The following is a 26,167-nucleotide window of genomic DNA, read 5'->3' as shown; positions in this document are numbered from 1 at the left end:
ATATACATTTAACTCAGAACATTTACCTCAGTATAATGACCAACCAAATTGTTGTGGTGGTCCAAGGGACACGTTTCTATTGATAGCAGGATGAGGTAATCTTGTCTTCAGTGTTTCACAATCTGAATGTTTGAAATGCCTTCTCTGACACGGCTGCTAGATATGTTATATATCAATGTGAAAGTGTGGAAGCCCTCAACGTGAACGTCTCTGAACAAAATCCAGATTATCTTCATAGCATAATCCTGCTCTTCAGCAATTATAGCAAATAGAGATTTTATTTAAACATCTCAATTTATAAAAACTAATCTCAATAACTAATTTGAGTTCTGTCACCCAACAGACCTATTTATGGCATTTGCTGCATTAAACATGAACTGCACTTTTATGAGTCAGAGAACCCCGTTTGTGTAATCGGCTGGGTATAGCATCAGCAAGACAGTTCCTTGTGACTTGTTTCTCAACTTGACTTACATCACTGAGGATAAAGTCATCATGTGTTTTACATCAAAATGAAAACACTTCAGGACCAAAATATAACAATGACAAAAGAAAGTACAATGATCTATAATAATGGAATACGCACGAAATGATAAGATGAAAAAACAACCTGATTGCATTTTAGAGAACAGACTTAAGCTTTTAGCACTTTCCTTTAACATTGCAGTTTTTTTGTTTGTGATAACAGAAAATAATTATTCCCAACATCAAACATATTCATGTCCATAATGTAAATGTTATATCCAGCATATCAAAAACTTGATTTGATTGTATAGTGCCTGGATTATCAGCACTGTTTTTTTATTATGTTTTTTATTATTTATTATGTCTGTCACAAGTCCCCCAACTTAAGATAAGTACAACACTAAATAATTGGACAACTGGATTTGTAGACTTGATCATGAAACGTGAATTTAAAATGATTTTAAGTGATATATTATATTTTACCATCCATCAGCTGGTAACTATCTATTCAGTCATTTACTGAGTCACATGGTTCCAAAAATATCATTAGCAACAGATGTGTGGTAACTTGAGTGTGCTGAATAAACTTGTTGTGTGTGACTCAGGGGGTCACCCAGTAGTTAGTCACTAAAGGAAGCAGCCAAGCAGGTGTCTCATAGGTCCATGCCCGGATGCCTCCGCCCTCCTCCTCCTCCCCGCGCGCTTTACCTGCTGCTGAGTCGCGCGGGCTGCCCGTAGAGCGTGCGCACTCACCGCGCAATGGCCACAGAACCGTCCGTCACCGCAAACACTCGTCTTCAAATGGATTATGAGACGAAGATTTTCCCTTACACCGGCGGTTATGGACGCTACAACCGACTCGTGATCTTATTCAGCTGGTTCCCCAACTTCGCGGTCATGCTGAATCTATTTAGCGACGTTTTTTACACTCTGATCCCGGAGTCATATCACTGCAAACCCGACCCGCAGCTTCTGCCCTCCGCTTTCCTCCCCAGCAACTTCTCCAGACAGGGATACCTCAACCTCACCATCCCCTGGGTGAACGGCTCCGGGCTCAGCCACTGTGAATTGTTCAAGTACCCAGAAAATGTCTCGGACTTTTCCGAAAAGGTCCACAGGGAGAGGGTGTCCTGCACCGTAGGGTGGGAGTACGCCCGTGCAGCGGGGCTCCGGAGCAACTTCGTCACTGAGGTAAGAGACTGTTTATCCTGCAGGTCTTCTTTCAAGTCTGTGGGGGTGTTTGGGATAAGCTTGGACCTCTTAAAAGAGTTAGACCCAGGGCTGGAGCTGAGGACAAACTGGTCTGAGGTTAGTTTATCCACATTTTTTTAGGCAGGGATAAGGCTGTGTAGGTGCAGCACTGCCTTTAAAAAACAAACTTCTTCTGAATCTATTCCGCTGCAGGCAGAGGCGGTTCTAGAGTCTGTTGGAGCCCTAGGCAAAGATTCACAGGGGGCCCCTCGAACCATCGTCACCATTAAGTTATGAACAATCTGACGCCAACAAAAATATTGACAAATGTAAAGTTGTTTTTATGTTGATTTGGGTGGGGCCCCCTTTGGGAGGTCAGGTCCCCTACTGTCATTGTAAGCTTTGCGCATCACTGCTGTAGTTTAATGTTTGACAGCCCAAGCTCCCCCCTGCTGACCTGGGGCCCCTGCCTCGCCTGTTGGCAAGCGACACTTCTTACTTTGTTGTTGGCTTTATCAGCGTTTTTGTTTCTTTTTACCCCACCACTAGAGCTGATTATTATTAATAACTAACACAATATTCCTATTTCCTTGGTCCTTTTACTATTAATTTAATTAATTACATTTAATTGTTAAAAAGTGATAGTGCTGCTGAAATGGATTTGTTCCAGTTCCCGATGTATCTCTGCTGTAAAGTGCATGTGTGGTCATGAAGACGGCTGTTCTCAGTGTTCAGTCAGTGTTTGCTCAGCTTGAACAGTTAAAAACTTTGTGACTGCCCAGAGTAATTTTCACTCTCGCTTATCTGCTGTCTGGCACCATGGTTTCCCATGGTCCTAGATAACAGTTCAACCAGGCCGCACACACATTAGAACTGCTTCACCATATGAATACAACATATTGATTGTCTCTTTATAATCTCCTTAATACAATCAGTGTCTGAACACAAACGAAAGGTTTCAACGTGATTGCATCTTATTGTGCAACTACATGTGGAAATAGGCAGCAAGAATGTGTTTATCTTATCATCGGTCCGTTTTATTGGACTTCAGCTATTCAAGGATCCATCCCAGTCTCCAAATATTGATAACCGGTTGTAACAAAAATATTTTTCAGCATTACCCTGTGTAAACACAACACATCTGTGTAAGTCAGTGTGTTTACATGCAGTTTAAAAAACAGATTATAATCATGTTAAGGGCATACCCCGGTTTCTTAACCACGATGTAAACACCATACCCCGTAAAATCGGAGTTCTCATACCCCGTTTAACAGACCTAGAGAACTCCTTCAGTTCCCCGATTATTCATGCATGTCAACAGCGTTCTCAGATTATCGGGTTTCTCGTTTGCGCATGCTCAGCACTCTGCGGCAGTGGCTTTTGACCCGTAAATAGAATAAACCAGCAACAGCGCCGAAAACAACGTGACAAAAACAACAATAATGGAGCGTTACCTTTAAACCAAGGAAAACTACTACCAAGAAGACCCGTTTCAGTTGTTATTCTGTCCAAAGTCGGCCGTATGTGATTTTGACAAAGGTATATGTATCAGGCCAGCTGTATGTTGGCGGAGCACCACCTACTGTACTGGAGGAAGAGTTACTCCGTCATTTTCCCATTCAACCCCCTTTCATGTATACGAGGGGAAATTCAATAATCTGAGTATTTTGTGACACATATTAAAACTAGATCAGAGTATGAGGTCATCTCTACACTACAGTAGTTGCAGCGGGGGCTCATCACAAGCAGGATAAAGTCATTATGGATAATTGCCCCTCAACTTCTCCTCAGAGCATTGTCTGCATAACATGGCCTCGAGAAAATAGATCCTGCCAGGGAGGAAACTTTTCCATGTTTACCCCTCTGTGTCAAAATGACGCTGGGAAGTCTGAGGCCTCTGTGTTCCTGCCGGAGACCCTGAACAGCTTCCTCTGCACATGACGACACACAGGGAAACTTTATTAAAGGAAAAAATGAATACAGTACAATCGTGCTCATCACCATCTAATTCAGCAGTTCAACAAAACAACAAAAACACAGGGCTTAAATTTCAGGATGGCACGTTGTTGGCACGTTTTGAGCACTCTACACAGGAGTGCCACTGCTGCCTAACCAAGCAGCACATCCTGTTACCAAGGGTAAATATCCTGGTATAGTAGCATTAGTGACAACCAGGCAGGCTTTCTTTGACAAAGAAAACCAAAATGAAAACAAATGCTGAACAAATATTCTCTCGTTTCATCTACACCATGTTCAGACTCGGAAAACAAAACAGTTTCTTTGATGCTGAAAAACGTGTGTAGGCAAACTTTCTTTTTCCTCACAGAAAATTGTTCAGGAATCAATAAGTGAATTGTTTAAGAATCTTGCCATCAAGCAGAATCGATAATGGAATTTGTATCTGTACTCAGGGCTGAAAAATGTGTGTTGAAGAGGGACACTACTGAAATATAGTATTAAGACATTCATTAGGCTTATATTGTACAGAATTAAATTGTGTTTATTCAAATAATTACACAACAAACATGGCAACATTCAAAATTCCAGCATAGGGAAATTGCACATGATATACACAAAGTCTTGGGGTGTTAATCTCACAATAAAGTAATCTTTATGCTCCATGTGTTGCTGGAGGTTTTACCTTTTCAGATTTTTTTCCTTCTCTAGCTTGACGCTGTTCCACCAGTATCTGCTCTGATTATTAATGGTCCAGCCATGTCGGGCCTTGTGTTGGATCACACCAGCATAGACGTCATGTCGGCATGCTCTACTTTGAGCACTACTTTATTCTAATGTAATAACACTGTCAGCAGACATTTTAACTCAATTAAGGACAACATGATCTGCATTCCTGCTTTTTCACAGAAATCTGTACATGTTTGTGTCCAATTACATTGAATGCAGCGTGGTGGCAACAATTTGTTCATGTACCTTTGCAAGTCTTTGAATATACAAATGCTATTTGAGAAAGAAATTGAGTTAGCTACATTTTTATGATTTACACACTTCAATCAAAAGTTATTTGGCGAGTGCTTAATAGGTATTGTTAATCGTTATACCCTACTGCTGTCCATTTTCTGACGCATGCTACAGGTTTCCCTTCATTCCTCTTACTGCAACTAACCTCCACTGCTGTTTCAAAACCTGTTATAAACACATTTTTGAGTCACACACTGATTTTTAAGGCCGCATACACCATCCTGCTGCTGTAAAGACTTACTAGAGCACCAAATATGTATTTATACACAGCTGAAAATAGTCCCTAACAAATGCACGATTTTTCTTCAGTAGAAAAAGGCAATTACTGAGCCTTTTAAAAACAAATGTAACTATATATGTGTGACCCGTTTTTAACAATGCAAGTCCAACAGAACCAATGGCCATGTGACTTCGGGCAATCTGATAGGGAAGTCGGCTTTATCAATTAATAGCGTTTAAAAAAAACAACTTTAACCTTAGTAGGTGAAAAGAAAGCACCCATAGTTAGGTGGTAGATCGTCATATGCCAGATTGCCGATGCCCGCTAACCACATGAAACTGTTTTATTTAAATCATGATGTTGTACAACAGTTAGTCTCTTTTTAAGTACTCTCTGTTTTCTTTTTTTTTTGTCGTAGTTAATGTCGACTTTTGTTTTGGTCTGAGAATGTGTCAATGCACTTCTTTGTCTTCCTTTGCAGTGGAACCTGGTTTGCAGTGACTACTGGAAAATCCCTTTGCAGCATATCTGCTTCATGACAGGGTGGATTCTGGGATACATCCTCCTTGGTGCATTGTGCGACTGGTAAGTGATAATCATGTGGAACCCCAAAGTGATCAATGATAAATAAATAAAAAAAGAAATTATGACATTACTAAACGTGCATGAATTGTAAAATATAGTTTATAACGTGGGTTTCTTCGTGGCCATGTGACACATGAAATTTTTCAGATGGATGAAAACGGGAGAAAATGAACTTTGTTGTTGACCTGATTCTGTCTCAAACTCTCTTGGGATCTGATGCCGTGTCAAAAGATTCTCTATACCAAAGATTTTCGCATTTCAGGCAACACCAATGGAAGGAAATGTTTTACACTCCCGGTCTCCTTAATTGAAGTGGCCTCATTTGAAAGTGTAGTGAAGGACATTTTTATATACAAATGACAAATTTAAAATTAAAGTGAACTCTTATAAAACTTTGTTAGTATGGAAATGAATAATAATAATATTGACATGAGTTGTTTATTAAATATTTGACCAATTCTTGTTTTGTTTCATATGTTTTTACAAAATTTATTTCAATACCTTTTTTTGATCACTTATCAACTTTTTATTCATTTAAGATTCATTTCACTTGTAAAACCATGTGTATTTTCAGGTTGGGTCGTCGGCGTTGTTTCCTCCTCTCCATTAGTCTGTCCAGTCTGTTCGGGGTGGCTGTGTGTTTGTCCAACAGCGTGGTGGTGTTTCTGCTGCTGCGTCTCTCTCAGGGCGCCATGCTCGCTGGCGTGTTCCTATCCTCGTACATTGCACGTGAGTATCCTGCACACACATTTAACTGCGGCACCACTTATCCCTCGGTTAAGCAGCCTTATTCAGAAGCCGTCATCTCCAGGGGACTGGACCTCAGCTTCCTCAGACAGCCACTCACTTCTTTGTTTATTTTAGAGAGCACTTTTGAATTCCTGGGCTTCTCTCTGAGTCATTTTCTGGAACTGTGTTTATCCATTTGTCTTTTCAATTATTACAGGTATTTTAGTGTACATACATAACCAAAAAGAAATGCATAAAGTAGCAAAAAGGACATAAAAGTCATTTTTTTTAAAAAGCTGATGGGTAAATAAGAGGAGAGTTGTGATGCATGAACATTACTGTATATTCAGTTGTTTACAGTTCCGAGACATGCTGCTGTGTGTAATTATGTTAAAGCGTCATTAGGGGAGGGGAAGTCCCTGAACGCCACATGTTCTCAAAGTCCTGAATACTCAGTTAATATGTTACTTTCATTTTTTTTTTATATATATATTAAGGTTTTTTGCAGCCATTGTGTGTTTGGCCCAGAGATTGCAATGATTCACTTTAATGTTTTGCAGAAAATAAAATGATAAATGTAATATACCGTAATAAATCATGGCCTTGTGATTCCCCGTGTAGAATAAAATCTTGCTGGTTGCATATCTGGCTGTTAAGTCTGACGTAACACCCTTTCAAAATACGATTTCCGGGTCCAAACACTCCAAACACACAGACACAACGGCCGAACGTGAACAATTTGATCACCCCTTACGTCAGTTAGACACCTTTCTACCAAAGAGGTAAAATGACAATTACGTTAAAAAAAAAACTCAGATCTATTCGAACAACAGGGAACAAGGCACTGCTGTGCTGTAGAAATCCAAGCATCGGAACAACATCTTTTTATGACGTTCTTATCTTGTTTTTTTTGGCCGTTTCCAAGCCTTTTATTGGATAGGACAGACAGGAAATGAGATGAGAGCAGGGGGAGACAGCAAAGGGCCGCAGGTCAAAGTCGAACCTCAAAGACTTGGGGCGACGGCACAGTGGTTAGAGAGGAAACACAAACAAACTACAAACAACTGTAAATTCAAAATGTATTTGTTTCTGATGTAAGCCAAGAGCAAGATCTGAAAGACAATATGACATTTTAGTGTATATGATTTAATTATTTATTTGTATGAGGTAAATAATTGAGCTTTCTGTGGTTTCCAGGTGATAGGAGACAGCAGAACTGTACCAGTGTCTCATTGTTATATCACCAATGAGATTCATTTATCTCTAACATGTTTGAATTAACTCTACCTAAAATGAAAGGTATGGGTGGCCATTATTGCTTTAGCGTAGGAATGTGAATGACAGACTAACAGAGTTGTGGGGGAATTTCAGCTGCTGACAAACTGAAGTGTGTTGTGCTGACTGACAGCAGGCAGCTGGTTGGTTTTTCTTTACTTCTCAGCTCTTCTCCTTTAGGGGGTGTACCACTCCTCTGTGGCAACACTTTAGCTCTTATGATGAATGACTCTGGCTGGTAGGGATACATAATGCAGCAAATACAGCAGGGCTGCAACTAACATGTATTCCTATTGTTGATTGATCTGTTGATTATTTTTGCGATTAATCTGTTAGTTGTTTGGTCTTTAAAATGCCAGAAAATTAAAAATGTTGACCAGTGTTTCCCAAAGCCCAAGATGACTCAAATATATTTAGTTTTAGTGTCATAAAGAAGTAAAGAAAGCAGAAAATATTTACATTTAAGAAGCTGGAATCAGAGAATTGTGAATGTTTTTGTTTTTTAAAGAAATTACTCAAACCGGTAGTAGTTCAGTACGTAGGGACTTGGGAACTGGAGGGTCGATGGTTCAATCCCATGTGCTGACCAGGTATGGAGGTGGACTGGTAGCTGGAGAGGTGTCAGTTCACCTTGAGCAAGGCACCAAACCCCAACTGCAACATTTAGTGCGTGTGTGTGTGTGTGTATAAAATATCGTGTGAACATTATTTATTTCCTCAGGGATTACATAAAATATGTCTTCTAATGTTTGACAGATAATCGATTAATTGTTGCAGCTCTAGAATATTTTTTTCTCTCTGGAACTGACGGGTGAAGCGACACAGGAATGTAATTACGCTAGCACTTGCAAACTGAACACATTTCTGTGTGGGAGGTGGTGGTATAAGTTACACACATTTTTGACATACGTACATACATACTCCCACATTCCTGCGGGGTCAGGGCTAGATTGAGTCCAGATTTAGTTTTTAGGCTGGTGGGCCTAAATGAGAAATGTTTCTTCCAGGGTTGCTCCTCCACAGAGAGATGAAAACAATAGCAGGACAGAACTGAAGGCAAGGACAGGAAGTGAATTCCTCATTTTCCTTCTCGCTCCCCTCCTGACAGGGAGGAGGTGGAAAGAGAATCACAGGTCCGGGGGGGAAGGAGGTTAAAGTTCAGCCAAAACATTGAAAGCTTGACGCCCTTCCAAACAAGTTTACGTCAGCACCTAAGGTTAAGAGTACCTTATACCTTGTACTTAATGTTCTAGAAGCTTTATCTAGCTTGTTGTCTAGATTACGATGGTATGCAGAATTTGGCTTTTAAACTTGCAAACATGGTGCAAAGAGGTTGTAGCAAGAAGAAAGGCAGATTCCGTGTTTAGTATTGGTTTGCATTATTTAGATCTGTAACAACAACAGCAGCTACTCTTCCTGGGGTCCACATAATGTATTTACATGACTTCAATGAAAAATAACGACATGCAATATCACATGATAGTGTGCATGCGCTAAAGTTGCATGCTGCCTGTTACAGCTTAAATCATTTCTCCCTGGGGATTATTAAAGTACTTCTGATTCTGATTCAAATTCTGATTCTGTCATCTTTAGGACAAGAGAAAAAAACAACCGGGAACATGTTTTCGTTCTCTATTTCTTCAGTGAATAAATACAATCTACAAACAGATTTAAACATGTTTTATTACTCTCTGTTGTCAAAAATACTTTTTAGGAATACCATTAGAGCTGCAATCTGTAGTCGATGGACAGGAAATAATCAGCAGCTATTTTGATGATTGCTGAAGTATTTTTCTTAATGCAAAAATTTTATACAGTGCTGTTTTCAGCCTCGCAAATACGGCGGTATCCGCTTTTCTATATTTTATATTATAATAAAGTGAATATCTTTTGGATTTGGATTGACTAAACAAGAGATTTAAAGACATCATCTTGGACCTTTAGAAACTTGGTTACAAATGTTTTCTTTTTTGCTTTTTTCTGACTTTTTATAGACCAAACGATTATTCACTTAATCTGGAAAAAGATCGGTGATGTAATTAATTGTAGTAGTCACAGCCCTAATTTCAATGACACCATAATTTACTGTTCTCTGTATTAAACCAGTTCTACACGGGGGCAATAAAACAATAAATAAAAATATATATATTACCACATACTTTAGACAGTATCCTTATGTGTGAAGGGTTCTTGTCCTGACAGGAAATTAATTGGTTGTGGACAGACATATTAGTTTTGCTTCATCTGTCTTTACTCGCTGTCTGTTCCCATCGCTCTCAGGGTTGGAGCTGTGTGACCCTCCCCATCGTCTTATGGTTGCCATGGTCAGCAGCTTCTTCGCCGTGTTCGCAGAGCTGCTGTTGCCTGGCATCGCTGTCCTGTGCCACGATTGGCCCATTCTTCAGGCTGTGGCCACATTGCCTCTGCTCCTGCTGCTTTCCTATTGGTGGTGAGTCAGCTGGCACTATTTGGTGTGTGGAAATGGACACGCCATGGGCATATTTGGTGAAGCCTTATTGGCAGTTTATTTTTCTACAGCCACACCTGAATTCAGGTGTAACCACATGCTTAAATAAATAATATCCTGCTAGAAAATGTCTTGTGAACACTCAGAGTTAGTTTAGTTAGTTATTCAGGAAGAAGATTGCTTTTACTAGATAGAGAACAGAATAATGAGTCTCTAACTTCAGTTACTGTGTTTGTAGTTTATTCCAGCAGTAAGCTGTATTCCATGTTTCTATGAGGATCTTGTATATCCTGTACACTGGCATCTGAAATCAACTTAGGATGTTAAATATCTGAGCAACTCAGATAACAAGGCTAACTAAATGAAAACACAGGTGTACTGATACCTTCTGGATGTAAGTGATATATAAAAAAAAAAAACTTGTTCTTTATTCTTGCCAAGAAATTGTACAGAGGAAACAAATTACCATTCACCCCAATGTCTGAGCTCTTAATATCTTTGAGATATGATAACAGAATTTTTTTCTCCAGCTGTGCGTCAGTGTTTCCTGAGTCTCCCCGCTGGCTGCTGGCCACAGCTCAGATCCACCAGGCGAGGAGGACCCTCCAGGAATTCTCCACCAGGAACGGTGTTTGTCTGCGAGATGAAATCTACCCTGGTGAGACCGTGCTGTCAGGTAAACACACACACACACACACACACACACACACACATCTGTTTTTCTCTTTCTCATGATGTCAAAACTCCATCCATCTTGTACTTGACACGTTGTTTTGTCAGAATAAATCTTTTTGTCAGAATAAATCTTCCCTCCTAAATATTGATATTCCTGATTTTCTTAGCGCTATTCTTAGTTAAGTCATTTTCTGACAATCGGATAATCAATTAAATGTTCCAGCTCTAATCTAAATAATTCAGCTTTAAATTTGCTCAACATGTTTTGTGACCACTGCCCTGGAACTGAACCTGGAATAACCTCTAAACTTGCCTGATATAATGATTTACCACATCATGTATGGTCATTTATCAAAGTCATCTGGTGTGTGACGTTTCTGCTCGTCTCTTTGACCTGAATGCAGAAGTGATATAACCAGCCTGATATTACATTAGTGCATGGTAGTTCTGCTCAAAGCATGTTTCCACCAAGTTTAAGAGTGAGGAGGGAGTCCTCATGAGGCCATCGTACAGTTAGAAAAAGTTTGATTTAATTCACTTGCCACTGTGCACAAGATTACAGTGTTGTCTAGACCCATTTGATATGTGAAGTTTCTTGAGATAACGTTTGTTGTGATATGGCACTATAAATAAAATGAACTGAATTGATTTTGATATATACTAATACAGTACAGAACCATTTCGATACATTTCCACGTTTAAACATTTCAGTGATAAGACAGGGGAGGAAAAAGGGTCAGTTTTTAGAAAATGTGACCCGTGGTAGTAGTCTAGTAGTGGTTTTTCTGCCCTTCCTGGTAGAAAGTTTCAAGAAGAATCAGTTAAACCACTGGAGGTCAGACAAGATTTTCAGGGATTAAGTTCCTTTTTAAGAAAGTGTAGTATACCGGGCTATTACATTGCATGTTATTTGCACCATCTCATTAAGTTCCCATACTTCTTTAATCCATATGTCATTGCCATTGTTCTACGTTTAATGGTAGCCATTAGCAGAATGTGTAACAAACATATTTGTTTCTAGGTGTTTTTTTCATCTTCTTTTTTCTGTTTATAGTGATCGATTCAGCATACGGAGAAGACTGTCAGCCAAAGTATTTTTTAGTTCTGGAGCTGCGTCGGACTCGTGTTATCTGGAAGAACTGCCTCATCCTAAGCTTCACGCTGTGAGTTTCCCCTGACGGCCTTTCCGTTTTATGATGAAGAGATTTGAGTTGTGTGTTGTGTTTCATAAATGTGTGTGTTCTAACTCTCGTCTCTCTTCCAGGTTCATTGGAACAGGTATCCAGTACTGTTTCACCAGAAACTTGCGCAGTTATTCCTCCAACTTCTACTTCAGCTACTTCCTCAGAGTGATAACCGGAGCTCTGGCCTGCATCTTCATCTGCTTGTCTGTCAATCACTTCGGTCGGCGCGGTATGCTTCTGTTGTCTGCCATCATCACCGGGCTGTCATCGCTGCTGCTGCTGGCCCTCACTCAGTGTACGTTACATCCACATATTTAGTTTACAACATAATTTAACTTTTATCATATTTTAACATATGTGTCTCAAAATTATTCGTCCAACCATTTTCTGTTGTGACCATTGGTGATGATAAGATAATGGCAACTTCTTTAAAGGGCTCCAAGCACCTGCAATGATTGTGTAGAGTAATCGTTCCAATCTATTGTTCCTTGATCCAGTTTTGTATCAACATACAGTATATGAAGACTCAGAGCGTGATCACACTATCCTTTTGGCCGCGGCCAAAACCGGTTTTTCAGCTAAAGTCTAGTACCTTTAAGTAGTGTGAGCGCACCCGCTCCGCGCTCAACTGGGGCCAGCTGGCCCTCCACGGCCCGCTTGAAATAGGTGGGCTTTAGCGGAGCCGTTTGCACATGTACGAGCACGAGCGTGCGCACGTGTACGCGCACGAGCACGAGCCCTACGGCAGTAGCGTTATGTCCGCCTGTTCGGACATGTAAATAGAAGGACGGACCATGCGCGGACATTTAACAACAACAACAATGGTGGTGAAAGGTTCACGTTGGTGTGGTGCGGAGGTGGAGTGTTTACTGCAGATTTGGTCGGATGAAAATATTCAAAAACAGTCGACAAGACGCACAAAAACTCCGACGTCTGTGGAAAGATTTGTAAACAAAGCCACACACACGCGATCAATGCGTGTGACGTGTTACGGCTTGAAGGCGTATGGACAGCAAGAAGCATTGGCCGAGGCCCAGGTAGTGTGAGTACAAACGGGGCTGGGGCACGGGGGGGAGAGGGAGGGGGGACAAGTACCCTAAAGTCCGGGTCTCGGTCCGGGAGGATAGTGTGAGCGCGCCCTCAATAACCTGTTCATGGTCTTAGACTTGTGGGTTACAAAACAACATGGATTAAACTGAACTCACGATGTTTTAACAAGCATAGATATGAAGGGAACATCAATTCTTCAGTAATTACTCAAACTTTATTCACATGACAAGTTTAAAGTCTGGGATCATGCCAGGTTTGGCTCCCAGACCACACAATGTTGATATTCTCTGTCGTAAATGGTGCTGCAGTTATAATTGAATAGGGAAAATGGAAATGAATAAGTCTGTTGTCCTTTTTTATGCGTTAGATCTGCATGGAGGCCTGGTGTTGGTGCTCTCTGTCGTGGGTCTGCTGTTCTCTCAAGCTCTCGCCATGCTCAGTGTGCTCTTCGCCTGTGAGGTGATGCCCACCGTGGTTCGGTAAGTGCCGGTCATGAGGCTGTCGATATGTCTTATTGTCAGCAAATCCTGTGAAATGACCAAAATAAACAATAAATTAATCCTATAAAGAAGTATTGCCTGTGTAGCTGAAGCCTGATATAGCTTATTTTGAATTTGTATTAGTCCACTGATAAAAATAGTCCCCTACAAATGCACAATTCACTCCTGTTTAAGTTTGCTAAAAACTACACTGCCCAGCTGTTTTAGGAAATGATTTAGCCTATTTAAAAATGAAACTACATATTTGTGACCCATTTTCAAAGACTTATGTCTGTAGGTTAGGGACGTTGGCCAGTATAAAGATACAGAAAAATGCCAACACAAGATCTAAAGTAATGTCTGATCATTCCACCTTGATTCTCCCCCCTGTTGATTTCTGCTCTTTTTTTCCTGCTCCTCTTCCCTCTCTCCGTCAGAGGTGGATGCCTCGGCCTGGTGCTAGCAGCGGGTTGTGTTGGCATGGCTGCCTCCTCCCTGATGGAGCTCCAAAATAACAGTGGCTACTTTCTCCACCACGTAATCTTCGCCTCCTTCGCCGTCCTCTCTGTTCTCTGCATAATGCTTCTACCTGAAAGCAAACGCAAGCCGCTCCCAGACTCCCTGAAGGAGGGCGAGAACCAACGCCGGCCTCCTCTCTTCCTGACGCGACCCGACAGGGACAACCTGCCTTTACTGTGCGCTCGGTCCCCTTTGTCGGAGTATAACCCTGACAGCTATTCCCGCTTGGTCTCTGCCACCAGAAGGATGTTGACTAAAGATACCTTGCCTTATAGGATCGCTGTGCCAACTGACTCCCCTCTGTTGTCAGACAGTGAAACACAGGGAGAAGAGAATGAGAATGAGAGAGAGGTCTGTTAACAGACCCTCCTTATCCTCCTTTTGTACAGACTTGGATTATCCCTTCTCCTTCTAGAAATACCTCCACAGACAGTCTACCATCGTCCTTTATTTAATTATTGTCCAAGTCACTGGTTGGTCAAAACTCAACTGAAGAACTCAACCACGGCTTGGACGCGGTGCACTTTAGAGCGATGGCTCCAAGTCTGTCAATTTACAGTGTCTTCTTGTCCTGTTTTACTCTTGAAGCCGTTACTTTCCTGTGGCATTTTCTCACGTGGGTTCAGGTAATGCACTGAAAAACAGTGGCCTTCTTTAGGTAAAATGCTTTTTTGTTGTGCAAACTTTTTTTTTGAGATTAGAAAAGTCCCCCTTTTGAACTGTAACACTGCATGTTATGCCTGTTCATGCCCACACTCTTCATCATTTTAAAATGTGCAGTTGAGGTCACATTGCTAATCTGTGTGAAGGCACTCAAACAGAACAGTGAGACACTGGTTTCCCCAGAGAATCTCACTACAACCGTGCGGCTGCTGTCGATCATGTGAGCACCAGCCCTTTGTCCATTTATAAGTAACTCATGCACTTTTCATTAAGTCCTTCCATCTGATTCACAGGCAGTGTCTCAGTGCTGAGAGGGTCCCGAGGACCTCGTGGGGGCCTTGTTATACTTATGGAGCCCACAAGAGGGTGCTAAATGATGCATGATGAATGAATGTTTCCTTATGCCAATAACCTTGTTAACACTAATATTTGATTTATAAGTTAAATAAGAAAATATCTCCAGATACCAACCAGGTGAAGCTACTTTGTTTCAAAATATTATTTACAACGGTGCTATTTTTACATTGTGTTTCTCTTCAGACACCGAAAGGAGCTGATGAATCTGCACAGGTAGCACTGTAGCACTGACAGACAAAAACTAAATCTCTCTCTGTAGTGATTATGGATTGTGTGATTTTGTGTTAAAATAGTTCGTGTGATTTCAATGCTTCAGAATTCAACAGCAATAACCTTGACTGAAGGGTATTATATATTTTCACAATGACTGCCTGATACAAACTGAGTAGTTTCCCCTTTTACATGATTTCTATGTTTAATACTTAAAAAGTAAGGACATTCTGCATGTTAAGTACATAACATCTTGTAAAATGAACCCAGTTCTTTCAGCACTTACTGAAAGGATTATGAACTCTTCAAGGTTGCTGTATGAAAAACACACTACTTGATCAGCCTTCAGGAGATGTCATTGTTTAATAGTTTGCTGTATGAGCATTTGCAGTTTAAAACGTTGCCTTCAGTTAACAAAAAGCTGCATTTGTACTGATTGAAGCTCCCCCAGTTGGTCTGAGAAACTCATAACCGTTTTTTTTAATTGAAACTCGTTTGCCCATCGATGTCCTTGTCAGTTGAAAACCTTAGCTACTAAGAAATGGTGCCTTGTCTTTATCTTCAACGATCACGTCACAGAACTAAATTAAGTCAAATTTCTCTACTTTCATAATGTGTAAATTAAATTAAAAAGATGGAAATACCCCAAATTCTAAGTTAAGAAATCACTGAGATGTTTTGCATTCTTTTGGTGTTACCCTCTCAGACCACTGGATGGAGCTATGGACATGCACTGTTGTATTTACTGTGAAAATGTCAGTATACTGATAATATTTGTGTTTGTCTGTGTGTGCGTGTGTGTGTCACACAGGAGCGTCTATCTGACAGTATTATGGTGGGATAAAAAACAGCCAGATGAGTTCAATAAACTCAACACTGTCCCGCTGACTTTGTTCTCATGATAACTGTTACATTGTTAGTCACTGTTTTTTGGTCATTGTATTAACAATAAAGGGATGGTTCAGATTTTTTGTAGTGGGATTGTATGAAGTTCTTGTCCACAGACAGGTTATCATTTACAGTAGAAGGCGGTTTCCACGTGAACAGTTTGAAGAAGCAGACATGAGTACTGACACGAGTACTGCTGTGAACGGGGGCAACAGTTAAACATAGCCACCTAAAGGAAAATCAGTATCAGTTAGCGGTGAGTGTACTCCTTAAATTTAGAATATTTTCATTCCTTTACTGTGCTGGGAACTTAATGCATTGGTGTCGCACAGAAACCCAAACAAAGTAACAGATCGAGGCAAGACAAAACCAGCAACTCCAGTGTTCTGAAAGGTTAGATTACTTTTAATTTCTTTCTTTTTTTTTGTTTCAATGGATTGTCAAAGAAAACAGCTTTAGTTTTCCATCAGAAAGGACTGTCTGATAGCAAGGTAAAGCTGTGAAAAGATGTCAAATTTATATGACTATAAATAATACCTCATGTAGCCACACTTTTAAAAAAATCCAAACTATCCCTTAAACCTACAGAAAACCATTAAAATGAGACAAAAACAATATGCTAAAAACAATTAAAACAGTAAATTGAAACTATTTTGTGTTTCTGTCAACACAGAGAGGACGGGCGGAAAACCTCCTGACATTTAAAACAGAATTTATGAGTTTTTATGAACAAATTCTTGACGTACATACCATAGGTTGTATTGATAAGCAGCTTATAAAGCTTTCAATGTGATCAGAGCCTGGAGAGCCAGTGTGAGCAGGAGGGCCATTGTGCTGAGTGAGTGGACGGCTCCAGCGCTGGGGTAACCGTAGCTCGTCCTACACAAGTTCTGCACCTCATCATATGGAATAGGAACATCATCTGGACTCTTGCTTTTCATACCATCACGGACCTGACGCACACAAAGATAAGACTGTCAGGCGACAGACACAAAGGCACGGTGACAGGTGTGTGTATGTGTGTTCACTCACAGGGTCCACCTGCTACCAAAGCACCAAGCCCTCGGTTATAAAAAAAAAAGAGGCAGTTATATTTACTTTTATGAATCCAATCGGCTGCGTAACAGAAATCTAAAGCTTTCGTTTGAATATTTGAAATGCATACATATACATGTTTTACTACTTATGATTGATTGGCGTGATTTTTCTCATTTAACGTCACAAGCAAAAAACGTTTCCCTATCTACATGTCAACACTGAAAACTGAGTTTCTAAAAATCTTAGTTTTACAATAGTTCAGTTTTCAGCGAGTGATTTGATTCTGAAAGCAGTTACAAGCACCTGGAGAACAAAGTGGGTTGAGGATTAAGTCCAACAATGTTCTGAAGGTTTAATCTAAAAACACAAGACTATATACAAATGTTCAGTTCATTGTTATGATGTGAGAATAGACAGATAAGAATGAGGCACCAACGGAAAGGAGTATTGTCCAAGGTTAGGTCACAGAGATAACTGCAGAGGGAGGGAAACTGAAATAATGAATTATCCAAAGTCTGGTGAGAAAACTTTCCCAGGATGGACTGTCTGAGTCATAACATGGACAAAAGGCCAAAACACAGGGAAAAAAGTATTTTGGAGCAAAGCAACGCTTCAAAATACTTTTTCTATGTTTTGGCTTTTTGTCCATGTTGTGACTTGAATATTTGTCTTGTAAAGAGTTTTCTCACCAGACGTAATATAATGCACTTTTTTCACAGCTTCGTTCCATCTGCAGTTATATCTGTAATCTGTAACAGTGGAATTTGAAATTGTAGAAAACAATGTTTATCAGTAAACAATGTTTATCAGTAAATTTGAATTTACAGAGAAAAATGCTCAAACTCTCCCACTTTTTAAATTCTTTATTGCAGGTGCACAAATCCTTTGTGTGTTGTGTTTGAGCATTTTTCTCTGTGTCTTAACAAGACTACTTTAAATTAAATATCCGAGTACATGTGGAATTAGATCCTAGAGGGTAAAAAATGTACCCTACTCCAGGGCGTGGCAGTACGTGTTCAGAGTAATTGTAATGGATATGGTGTTATACAGTCACAACGTATTTAACCCTCACACGGCTATCTCTGCCTTAACACCTTTAAGACTTCTGATGTCAATGCTCACAGGTCGTAAAGATGTTAAATTGACATTCTCTATAATTCATACATAAACACATGACTGGTTAACTCCCACAACTTTTAAACCTTACATCCCAGTTTGTAACTCGTTTGAATCCCCCCAAAAACCTGATTATGTCAAGGTGCGTGCATGCGTGCGTGCGTGCGTGCGTACGTGCGTGCATGCGCGTGTCACACCTTCTCGGCCTCGCTCAGGACTCGGAGCAGGTTGTTTCCCAGAGCAGCTTTGACCTCCTCGTCAGTCCATCCTCTCCTCAGCAGTTCAGCCACTACTTTGGGCACCTTGGACACGTCCTCCAGACCCTCAGGTAGTCTGGGAGGACGATGTTCAGTGAGTTACAGTTTTTTCTTCTGAGACCTCACAGTTGTCTTTTACTTTTTAAATGTATCTTTCCAGTGTTGTGACACAGATTAGCATTTGAATATTTTTGAACTCACCTTGTAACCCCATCGTAATCTCCACCAAAACCAATGATGCCCGCCCCTGCCACTTTCCTTATATGGTCAAAGTGATCTACGATAAAAGCAGTAAACAGGAGAATACCCTTTTTTTATAGAAAGTGATGAATGTTAATATATTTAACAAGGTTAACAGCAGTTTTCATGGGAATAACAGTAGTTTACCAGCAACATCTGAGATTTTGGCGGTCTTGCTGCAGGTCACATAGTCGTTGTAGAAGTTCACCATGACGATTCCCCCTGTCTGATTCTGGAGAGGCAGACGGGATGTTACATGACAGTGACACACTTAGTGACCTAGAAACTCTGATCTATAGGTGGAGAGAGATGCTGTCATTTCTGCTTTGTTAGGCAGGCGCTGCTTTATAGTGACTGAAGGTGTGGAACAGGGAGAGCTGGGTCAAGTGATGCATTCAAACTCACAACAATCAAAGTGCCTGTCTCTTGGTTATAACCAGTAATTCTTTCTCTGTTTGTTATTTAACAGTGCTGCAGAATAACCCTCTACTTGTTTACTCTTTTATTGCCTTCATCAGGGAAACTCCTGTTATGCAAATATCAGTTGAACTGGACACAAGGTGCTGATTTACAACCACATTTAACCCTTTGGTGCTATAAAGAGCATTTACAGGTGTGTTATCTGAGAAAACAAGCAGTTAGGATACGATTTCAAAGTGCTGGTCGATTTTTTAAAATCACTTCCAGCATCAATGGTCGAAATCAGCACAGTAACATTTAGTCACGTACTTTTCTGAAGTTATTTCCATTTAGGGGAATATTGTACTTTTTATATTCCACTATACGGTATTCATTTGACAACTATAATGAACAGGTTTGTTTGAGATTTTTCTTTCATGAACATATACTGTAACCTTATAAAATGCTGTTATATAGTGTATATATATTATAAATTATAAAATAGTTATAAATTAAACCAATTGTTCCCAACCTTCCCAACCAGCCCCTTGTAGCCCCTTACAAGTGGGACCCCTTGTTTCATTTTAGATGTATGATATGAGGGAAATATCTTACTGTAATCATTTTGACTGAAGTGCAGTTTTGATATGATTTATCACACTGGAGAAAATGGTCATTTTTGCATGATTTTTCTCATTTTCATTGATATTAAAATGATCATGGCGTGATATTTTGCAAGGATCTGCACCAAACAAAGATGCCGTATTTTCTTAAGTCTCTAAACACGTTTTGTGGGCCGACACATACATGTTAACCTGAATCCGTCAGATGTATTTCTTCGCATGATTCTCATTTGCTCAGCAGCATATCCATATGGGAACTTTCGTTTGGAGATCTTTTGGGAAGGGGCGAAAATACTGGTTGCTGATTGGATAAACCATCTGTCTATCACCAACATACGAGCCAAATCAATCAGATCAATGAAGCGTATGACGTACTAACAGCGTCGAGGCAAAGCTCAGAAAGTAAACAACATGTTGGTAAAGGATATTTGGCGTTTGTGTAACGGGCATTTACAGATATAAGGCACAATTTCAGGGCGGCCGGTGGCTGAGTGGTTGCCTCATATGGGGGAAGCTGAAGGTCCTCGAGGCGGCGGAGGGTTCCACTCCGATCTGCGGCCCTTTGCTCGTGTCTCCCCCCCTTTCTCACCCCCTTTTTTTCCTGTCTGTCCTATATAATGAAGGCTTGAAAAAAAACTGCCAAAAAAATCTCAAAAGACAAAATTACAGGTGCCCAATCCATATAACAGAAGAATCCAAGAAAGAAAAAGCATTAGCGTGGGGCTTGCTCGATAGCTGTGCTCATCTCATCCATGGAATCCGCCATGTTTGTTTACACTGAACTGTCGCTTCTCATTTCCTCACACTTAAATCGACCTCAAAACCAACGCTGATTAGTTCGGCCGCTTGGCAAACTTCTCCAAAATTTCTCTGCCGCACGTTACCAGACTGATCTGCTGGTAACGTGCAGCAGATCAGGATGGTTTCACGAGGCTACATATCTGTAGCACCACATTTCTTAATTCAGAACATTCATACATCACATTTTTCACAAAATAAGCTAAGATAAGTGAAAAGTTTAAAACAATAACACAATGTGTGTAACAGAAGTTTGTTTTTGCTGTGTTTGCTCCCATTAATCATCTCACAACCCCTCAGATTTATCTTGTGACCCTTGAATCCCAACACAACACACACACACACACACACACACACACACACACACACACACACACACACTCACCACTCTCCTGAGAACATCATCGGGGACGTTCCTCTTGTGTGGACAGACGCTGTAGGCAGAAGAGTGGCTGAAGATGACCGGAGCTTTAGACATGTCCAGCACCTGGTTCATCACTGCCACAGTCACATGAGCCAAGTCGATGAGCATCCCCAGACGGTTCATTTCCTCTATTAGTTGCTGTTGTAGGCAAGAACAACGATTATTTCTACCATCAATTGTTAAAGGTAACAAAAAATTTTTTTTTTTAAAGCGAAATTCCTTATTTGCCTTTATGTCCGTCATTAGTTAAAGTATTGTTTAAGAGATCTGCTTTGACATTTCTGTTGACCGCCATAAACTGAAACTGACTACTTTTCATAGGCATTCAATGCATCTAGTGGGATGCACACAGTTTAAATTAGAAATACTACTTTGTCAATTATATTAACAAAGATATTTCTTACATTACTTTCCCATATTTATATTTCTAAGACGTATTTGTACAAGAAGGCATCATTTCATTTTTATACATCTTGGAGGTAATGTTTGATAACACTTGTAATAAACTGAAGTTGGAAGAGACAAAGACTTATCTGTAACTTATTACACACACTGACCTTGCCAAATGGAGACAGGCCATTATGTTCAGATGGCTCTGATCCGGTGTCGACAAGCCAGTTATCTGCCCTGACAAGTAAAAAAACAGTCCAGACTTTATTCCCAAGTAAATTTGGTGATTCAGATGTCAAGATAGTGTACTTTACAATGTGATGGTTTTAGGAGTATGCTACAAATATACATAAAGTCCATATTCTGACAAACCAAAGAAACAAAAGTCAGGTGAAAAAATACAAAGTTACACTGTAGGAGGTGTCAGGGAAAATGTACTAATTTCCTTGAAATTCATAAGGTCTACTTCTACAGTTACAGTCTGTTCAGCCACTCAAAGCGATTTGGCAGAGCAGTTCGCTTCCAGATAATCTGATACTGCTGCCTGGAGAGCTCAACAGGAATCCCCCGTACTCCCCACAGCACAACCAGAACTGACGATGACGTCTGATGGTAATGCACCACAAATATATCATCGAGCCTCACTGAAAGCTAATAAATAAAGATTGTCTTCAGTGTGCTGTAGCATTTGTGTCGTTACTTTTACTCAAGTAAAAGATAAAAAAAATAAACAGTAAATTAGAATAGTGTGAAAATGATCCTTTATGTGCTTTATATGTAAGACAGCTTGTCACCTAATGTATTTGTTTATGTCATTGTTTAAGTGGGACATTCATATCACGTTTATCGTATAATCCCCTGAAACTAAGAATCATTCTATTTTACATCAGCTTCGAATGTGTCCTTCATATGTATATAGAGCCCGTCATGTTTCAGTACCCCAGAACAGGTCTTGTTTTTGCGTTACCTGAAGGCCACCTTATAGGTTTTACGGCATGCTTGGAAACAAAGTGGTGAGAGAAGGGGTATGATGTTACTAAATGGTATGCACTGCAACTGGGGTTTCTATCTATCTAAAACAAACAAACAAACAAACAAACAAAAAGAGCTATATATAACTCCTATTTTACACCACCTCTACTGGCTTTTTGTATCTTTTAGAATCAATTTTATTGACTGTCTCTTAGTTCTTAAGACACTAAATGGCCTTGTCCTCTTTTATATCCCAGACTCCCTATTGTTTTATGATACTCCACAAACCCTAAGATCCTCCATAGCTGCTCTCTTAACTGTTCCCAAGGTCGCCACAAAAACCTTTGGAACAAGTCTTTAAATATATTGACTTGCTAACTCAGTGGACAGTAAAATGACATCTCAAAACGTATCTTTTGAATACAGCCTAAGACTGGCAACTATGTTTTAATCACTTTGTGCTGCATTTTGAAAAAAAGGTGCCGTATAAATAAAGTAAATAAGTTAAGAAAGCTGTTGCGTGTTTGATGGTGTAGATCGTCTGAGTGCTGCTCGCTCTTACCAGGGCGTGTTGCAGGAGTGTGTAAGTGTGAGGTACCGGACCCCCAGCTGGTACATGGTGCGCAAGGTGCCCAGACTGCTGTCGAGGGAGTGACCCCCCTCCACCCCAATCAGGCTGGCCGTCTTGTTCATGTCAAAGGCCTCCATGATTTCTGTGCAGTGCAGAGATGAGAGACGATGGGTGATGCCGGCGGGTATGAACAGATAAGAGGTCGTAAATGTTACAATAGAGTTAAAAAGTCTCACCTTGACTACTGCTGGCAAACATGAAGGTTTCTGGGTATTTTTGGCACATCCTGTGAACCACATCTATCTGTTCCAGTGTTTGTCTGACAGCATCTTTGTACTGAGTCTCACAGGGAACATAGGCCGACCAGAACTGGGAGAGGAGCAAACGATAATTCATGAATAATCAGCACCACTGTGTAACCTATAAAGTTTATGGAGCTATTATGTTCCCTATTAGAACCATATCACATTACTATTTCTTGATTGGTGATTGATTATGAATACTTTGTTTATAAAAAACACTGCAATTTCCCAGAAAGGGATCAAAAAAGTATTTCTACTCTATTCTGAAACGAGTATATTTTTTTACATATTTTTTTTACAAGAGCTCACCTGGAAAATAGCTGCATGATAGGCAAAATGGAAATACACACTGTTAATGCTGAATAATTACACACAACACATTTAACTGAGGCCTGAAAGATAGAGAAGAAACCATAGCCTTGGCTTGTTTCAAACAAACCTCATTCAACAGAGAGTTTTTGAACGTTTTGAGTGCTTTCAGTCCAGCTTGCACAACATAAAAAAGTAGTTCTGTCAAGGTCAAGGCCTCAGAATCCATTCTGTCAGCATTCAATATGTTACACCTAAATGATAAAAGTGTGGTAGCTGTGAAAAACTGGAGAGAGCATTTTACAAAGGTAGGCAGAGAGATTACCAAGACTGAATTATTCTCCCTCTGTATTCACATCAAGGTCCAATCGAATTAATATATAAAGTATAATTTATAACGATGGATGTATGATTCAATATCAGAATGACACAAAGATGAATACATGTGCAGGGTATCACAATTAGGAATACTCTGAGCTGACCTTATCCCAATACCTCGGAGTATCTATCTCTTTCCCCCAATTTAAAATACTTCACTGCAGAACTGATTTGAATCAGCTAAACAGTACACTAAAATACGTCTTTTTGCAAGAAATATCCAATACAGTAACATAATCTTGATTCATATTTGATCAACACTGCCTACTTTCACAGTTTGATCACACACCAGGTAACATTAAGAGGAGACAGGGAGAGGTAGATACATTACTTTGTCACAGATCGTCTATTTTGTTGTGCTGTCAGAATATAGTGACATTTTCAGCAATTTTTTTTTTTTTTATATAAAGTTGATATAGCTTTAACAGTAAAAAAGAAGATGATGTTACTTCAAAAGTTCAAGTGCTTATGAAAAATGTATCAGATCTAACGTTTTGGGAGACAAAGCCCTACAAAAGATTTATTATCTTAAGAAAAGAATCACATGACCTTCGAATGATGGTTTCCTTTAATTCCCCAGTTCCCAGTACATTCTGTTCTTTATGTACCTGTGCTCCCAGCCGTCCCTCCTTGATCTTGGGTATGTTTGTGTGTGTTGTTTCCAGCGTGTAAAGATCCACTTTGTTGAGCTCATTGTTGAATTGTTTACGAAATTGCCAAGGCAGGTCGTTATGGCTGAAACATCAGAAAGAGAAGTCACACCCTCACAGGTCCTTTTCTCAAAACTTTCATTTGAACTGTGATTTGAAAGTTTCCTGTTAGCCCAGATCTGTACTCCAAATTGCTTCCAGAAGTGAGCTTTTACTACAGAACATAAAATGTTTACTGCCGTTGTTGTTGCTCGTATTACATTACATTCATTTAGCTGATGCTTTTATCCAAAGCAACTTACAATATCCGCATTCAACCATAAACACCAAACAATTGTAAGAAATCATGGTATTGATGGCAAACAGCACATACGTAAAGAATCATCAGGCACAGTTTCCACTTACCCATCGATGAGCGGAGTCTCAGACATCAGCTGCAGAGCTTGAGTCATGAATGGATCCTCAGCCAAGGAGACGGCACAAGAACTGATCCACAGCACCAGAACAGCTGAGATAACCTTGGACACCATTTCTTAAACTTTTGACGCACTTGCTCTTCTTTTTCTTTGTGTCGGCAAACTCGATTTTACTTCCTTTAACCTCAGAGGAATCCTGATTCTAACTGCTATTGGAACAGATATCTTTCTGGTTTTCCAATTGCCAATTTATTTTTTTTGCAGTACGCAGATTCTTTCAGATTTTTTCAGATTATCACTACAGCTGTGGTCATGCAGTTATGTCCCTGAAGCTCAACTCTTTTCATTGCTCCTCCTCTGTCTTGAGTCTGTTTCCCATTACAGCGTCAGTGGTCATAAATTCAGCACAGTATCTAAATAATTCCTACAATCTCTGCAGTTGTTAACCAGTGCATGTTGGTTAATGTATAGTGTACCTTTTGACAGCTTCTCTAAAGTTCACAACATATGCTTTGGATGGGAATATCTCTCTGTTTTACATGTGTAATTCTTAAACTACTACACAGAAGCAGCACAGCAGTCTGGAGAACATTAACCATTGTCGATGTGAAGAGGAAATGTACAAAGTCAGACAGTTTGAGGATCCAATTGGTTTACAAGATTTAGTCACAACATCTTTTTAATACTTTGCATTGGTTAAAACTTCACAAAACAGAGATGTAAAGAGTGACCAATAGCACTGAATTATGAAGAAAAGAAAGATGACAAAATATGGAGATACAAGGTTTCCCCCAGACAGCAACAATACGTAGAAGAGATCTGAACTATAGATCCTCACATTAACTGAAACTCAATTAATAATCTAATAATTGGCTACACAGCTTGAATGATATGGAGATAAGAGATCCTATACAACAATAATGTGTATATTTGTCAAATTTGAGTCTGATAAAAACATTTTCTCTGTGTCATAGACCAGTATTTATGTCCAAATACCTTTTAATCTACTCAGCAGTGTTTTTAAGAAAGGTTTTTTTGGTCCCTGAGTGACTCTGACTCTGAACTGACTGATAGTGCCCCAGAGTTTTTGAAAGAGAGTTACTGGTAAGTTCACTGGATAATAATTGAGAGAACTGTGTAATGATTAAAATGATCCTGATTGGTCAAGCTTGAACATTAACGCCAAACGCTACAGACATGAAATGTTATAAAAGTTTGTGATCCACATATGGTATTTATGATCCTCACAGATCACAACTTGTGTGTAAAACCTGTTCAACAATACAACCCTTACTTTGAAATGGTTACAATTAACAATTAATACAATTGTTGGACCTCTGTGTTTCTG

At 39.8% G+C, this 26,167-nt stretch overlaps 2 protein-coding genes across 2 annotated transcripts; one reads left to right on the top strand and one right to left on the bottom strand.

The window, feature by feature from the left end:
* The first annotated feature begins 1,217 nt into the window (after positions 1-1,217).
* On the top strand, positions 1,218-15,684 carry slc22a31 (solute carrier family 22 member 31). Its single transcript, XM_083940190.1, has 9 exons — positions 1,218-1,656; positions 5,337-5,440; positions 6,015-6,169; positions 9,725-9,893; positions 10,442-10,587; positions 11,641-11,749; positions 11,851-12,065; positions 13,188-13,299; positions 13,737-15,684. The coding sequence occupies exons 1-9, from the start codon at positions 1,225-1,227 to the stop codon at positions 14,176-14,178; spliced, it is 1,884 nt and encodes a 627-aa protein (XP_083796316.1). The 5' UTR covers positions 1,218-1,224; the 3' UTR covers positions 14,179-15,684.
* On the bottom strand, positions 13,166-25,105 carry dpep1 (dipeptidase 1). Its single transcript, XM_083940202.1, has 11 exons — positions 24,809-25,105; positions 24,362-24,488; positions 23,001-23,133; positions 22,756-22,906; positions 21,389-21,458; positions 20,793-20,969; positions 18,735-18,819; positions 18,549-18,624; positions 18,288-18,423; positions 16,687-16,889; positions 13,166-13,347 (listed from the first exon to the last, which is right to left on the bottom strand). Exons 1-10 carry the CDS (start codon positions 24,931-24,933, stop codon positions 16,710-16,712), a joined length of 1,260 nt encoding a protein of 419 aa, XP_083796328.1. The 5' UTR covers positions 24,934-25,105; the 3' UTR covers positions 13,166-13,347; positions 16,687-16,709.
* Positions 25,106-26,167: the final 1,062 nt, after the last annotated feature.

This window comes from Echiichthys vipera, assembly GCF_963691815.1.
Source record: "Echiichthys vipera genome assembly, chromosome: 1".
In the NCBI taxonomy this organism is placed as follows: Eukaryota; Metazoa; Chordata; class Actinopteri; order Perciformes; family Trachinidae; genus Echiichthys; species Echiichthys vipera.
The sequence above is the reverse complement of the archived record's forward strand: the minus strand, read 5'-3'. Positions and strand labels throughout refer to the sequence as shown.

Excerpts from the sequence above, each read along its gene's own strand:
- slc22a31 (XM_083940190.1), top strand. The coding sequence starts at position 1,225 with ATGGCCACAGAACCGTCCGTCACCGCAAACACTCGTCTTCAAATGGAT. Across the intron at positions 10,588-11,640 it reads TGGTGAGACCGTGCTGTCAG|TGATCGATTCAGCATACGGA; the intron begins GTAAACACACAC and ends TTCTGTTTATAG. Across the intron at positions 11,750-11,850 it reads CTCATCCTAAGCTTCACGCT|GTTCATTGGAACAGGTATCC; the intron begins GTGAGTTTCCCC and ends TCTCTCTTCCAG.
- dpep1 (XM_083940202.1), bottom strand. The coding sequence starts at position 24,933 with ATGGTGTCCAAGGTTATCTCAGCTGTTCTGGTGCTGTGGATCAGTTCT. Across the intron at positions 18,625-18,734 it reads CAAAATCTCAGATGTTGCTG|ATCACTTTGACCATATAAGG; the intron begins GTAAACTACTGT and ends CTTTTATCGTAG. Across the intron at positions 16,890-18,287 it reads TCCTGAGCGAGGCCGAGAAG|GTCCGTGATGGTATGAAAAG; the intron begins GTGTGACACGCG and ends TGTGTGCGTCAG.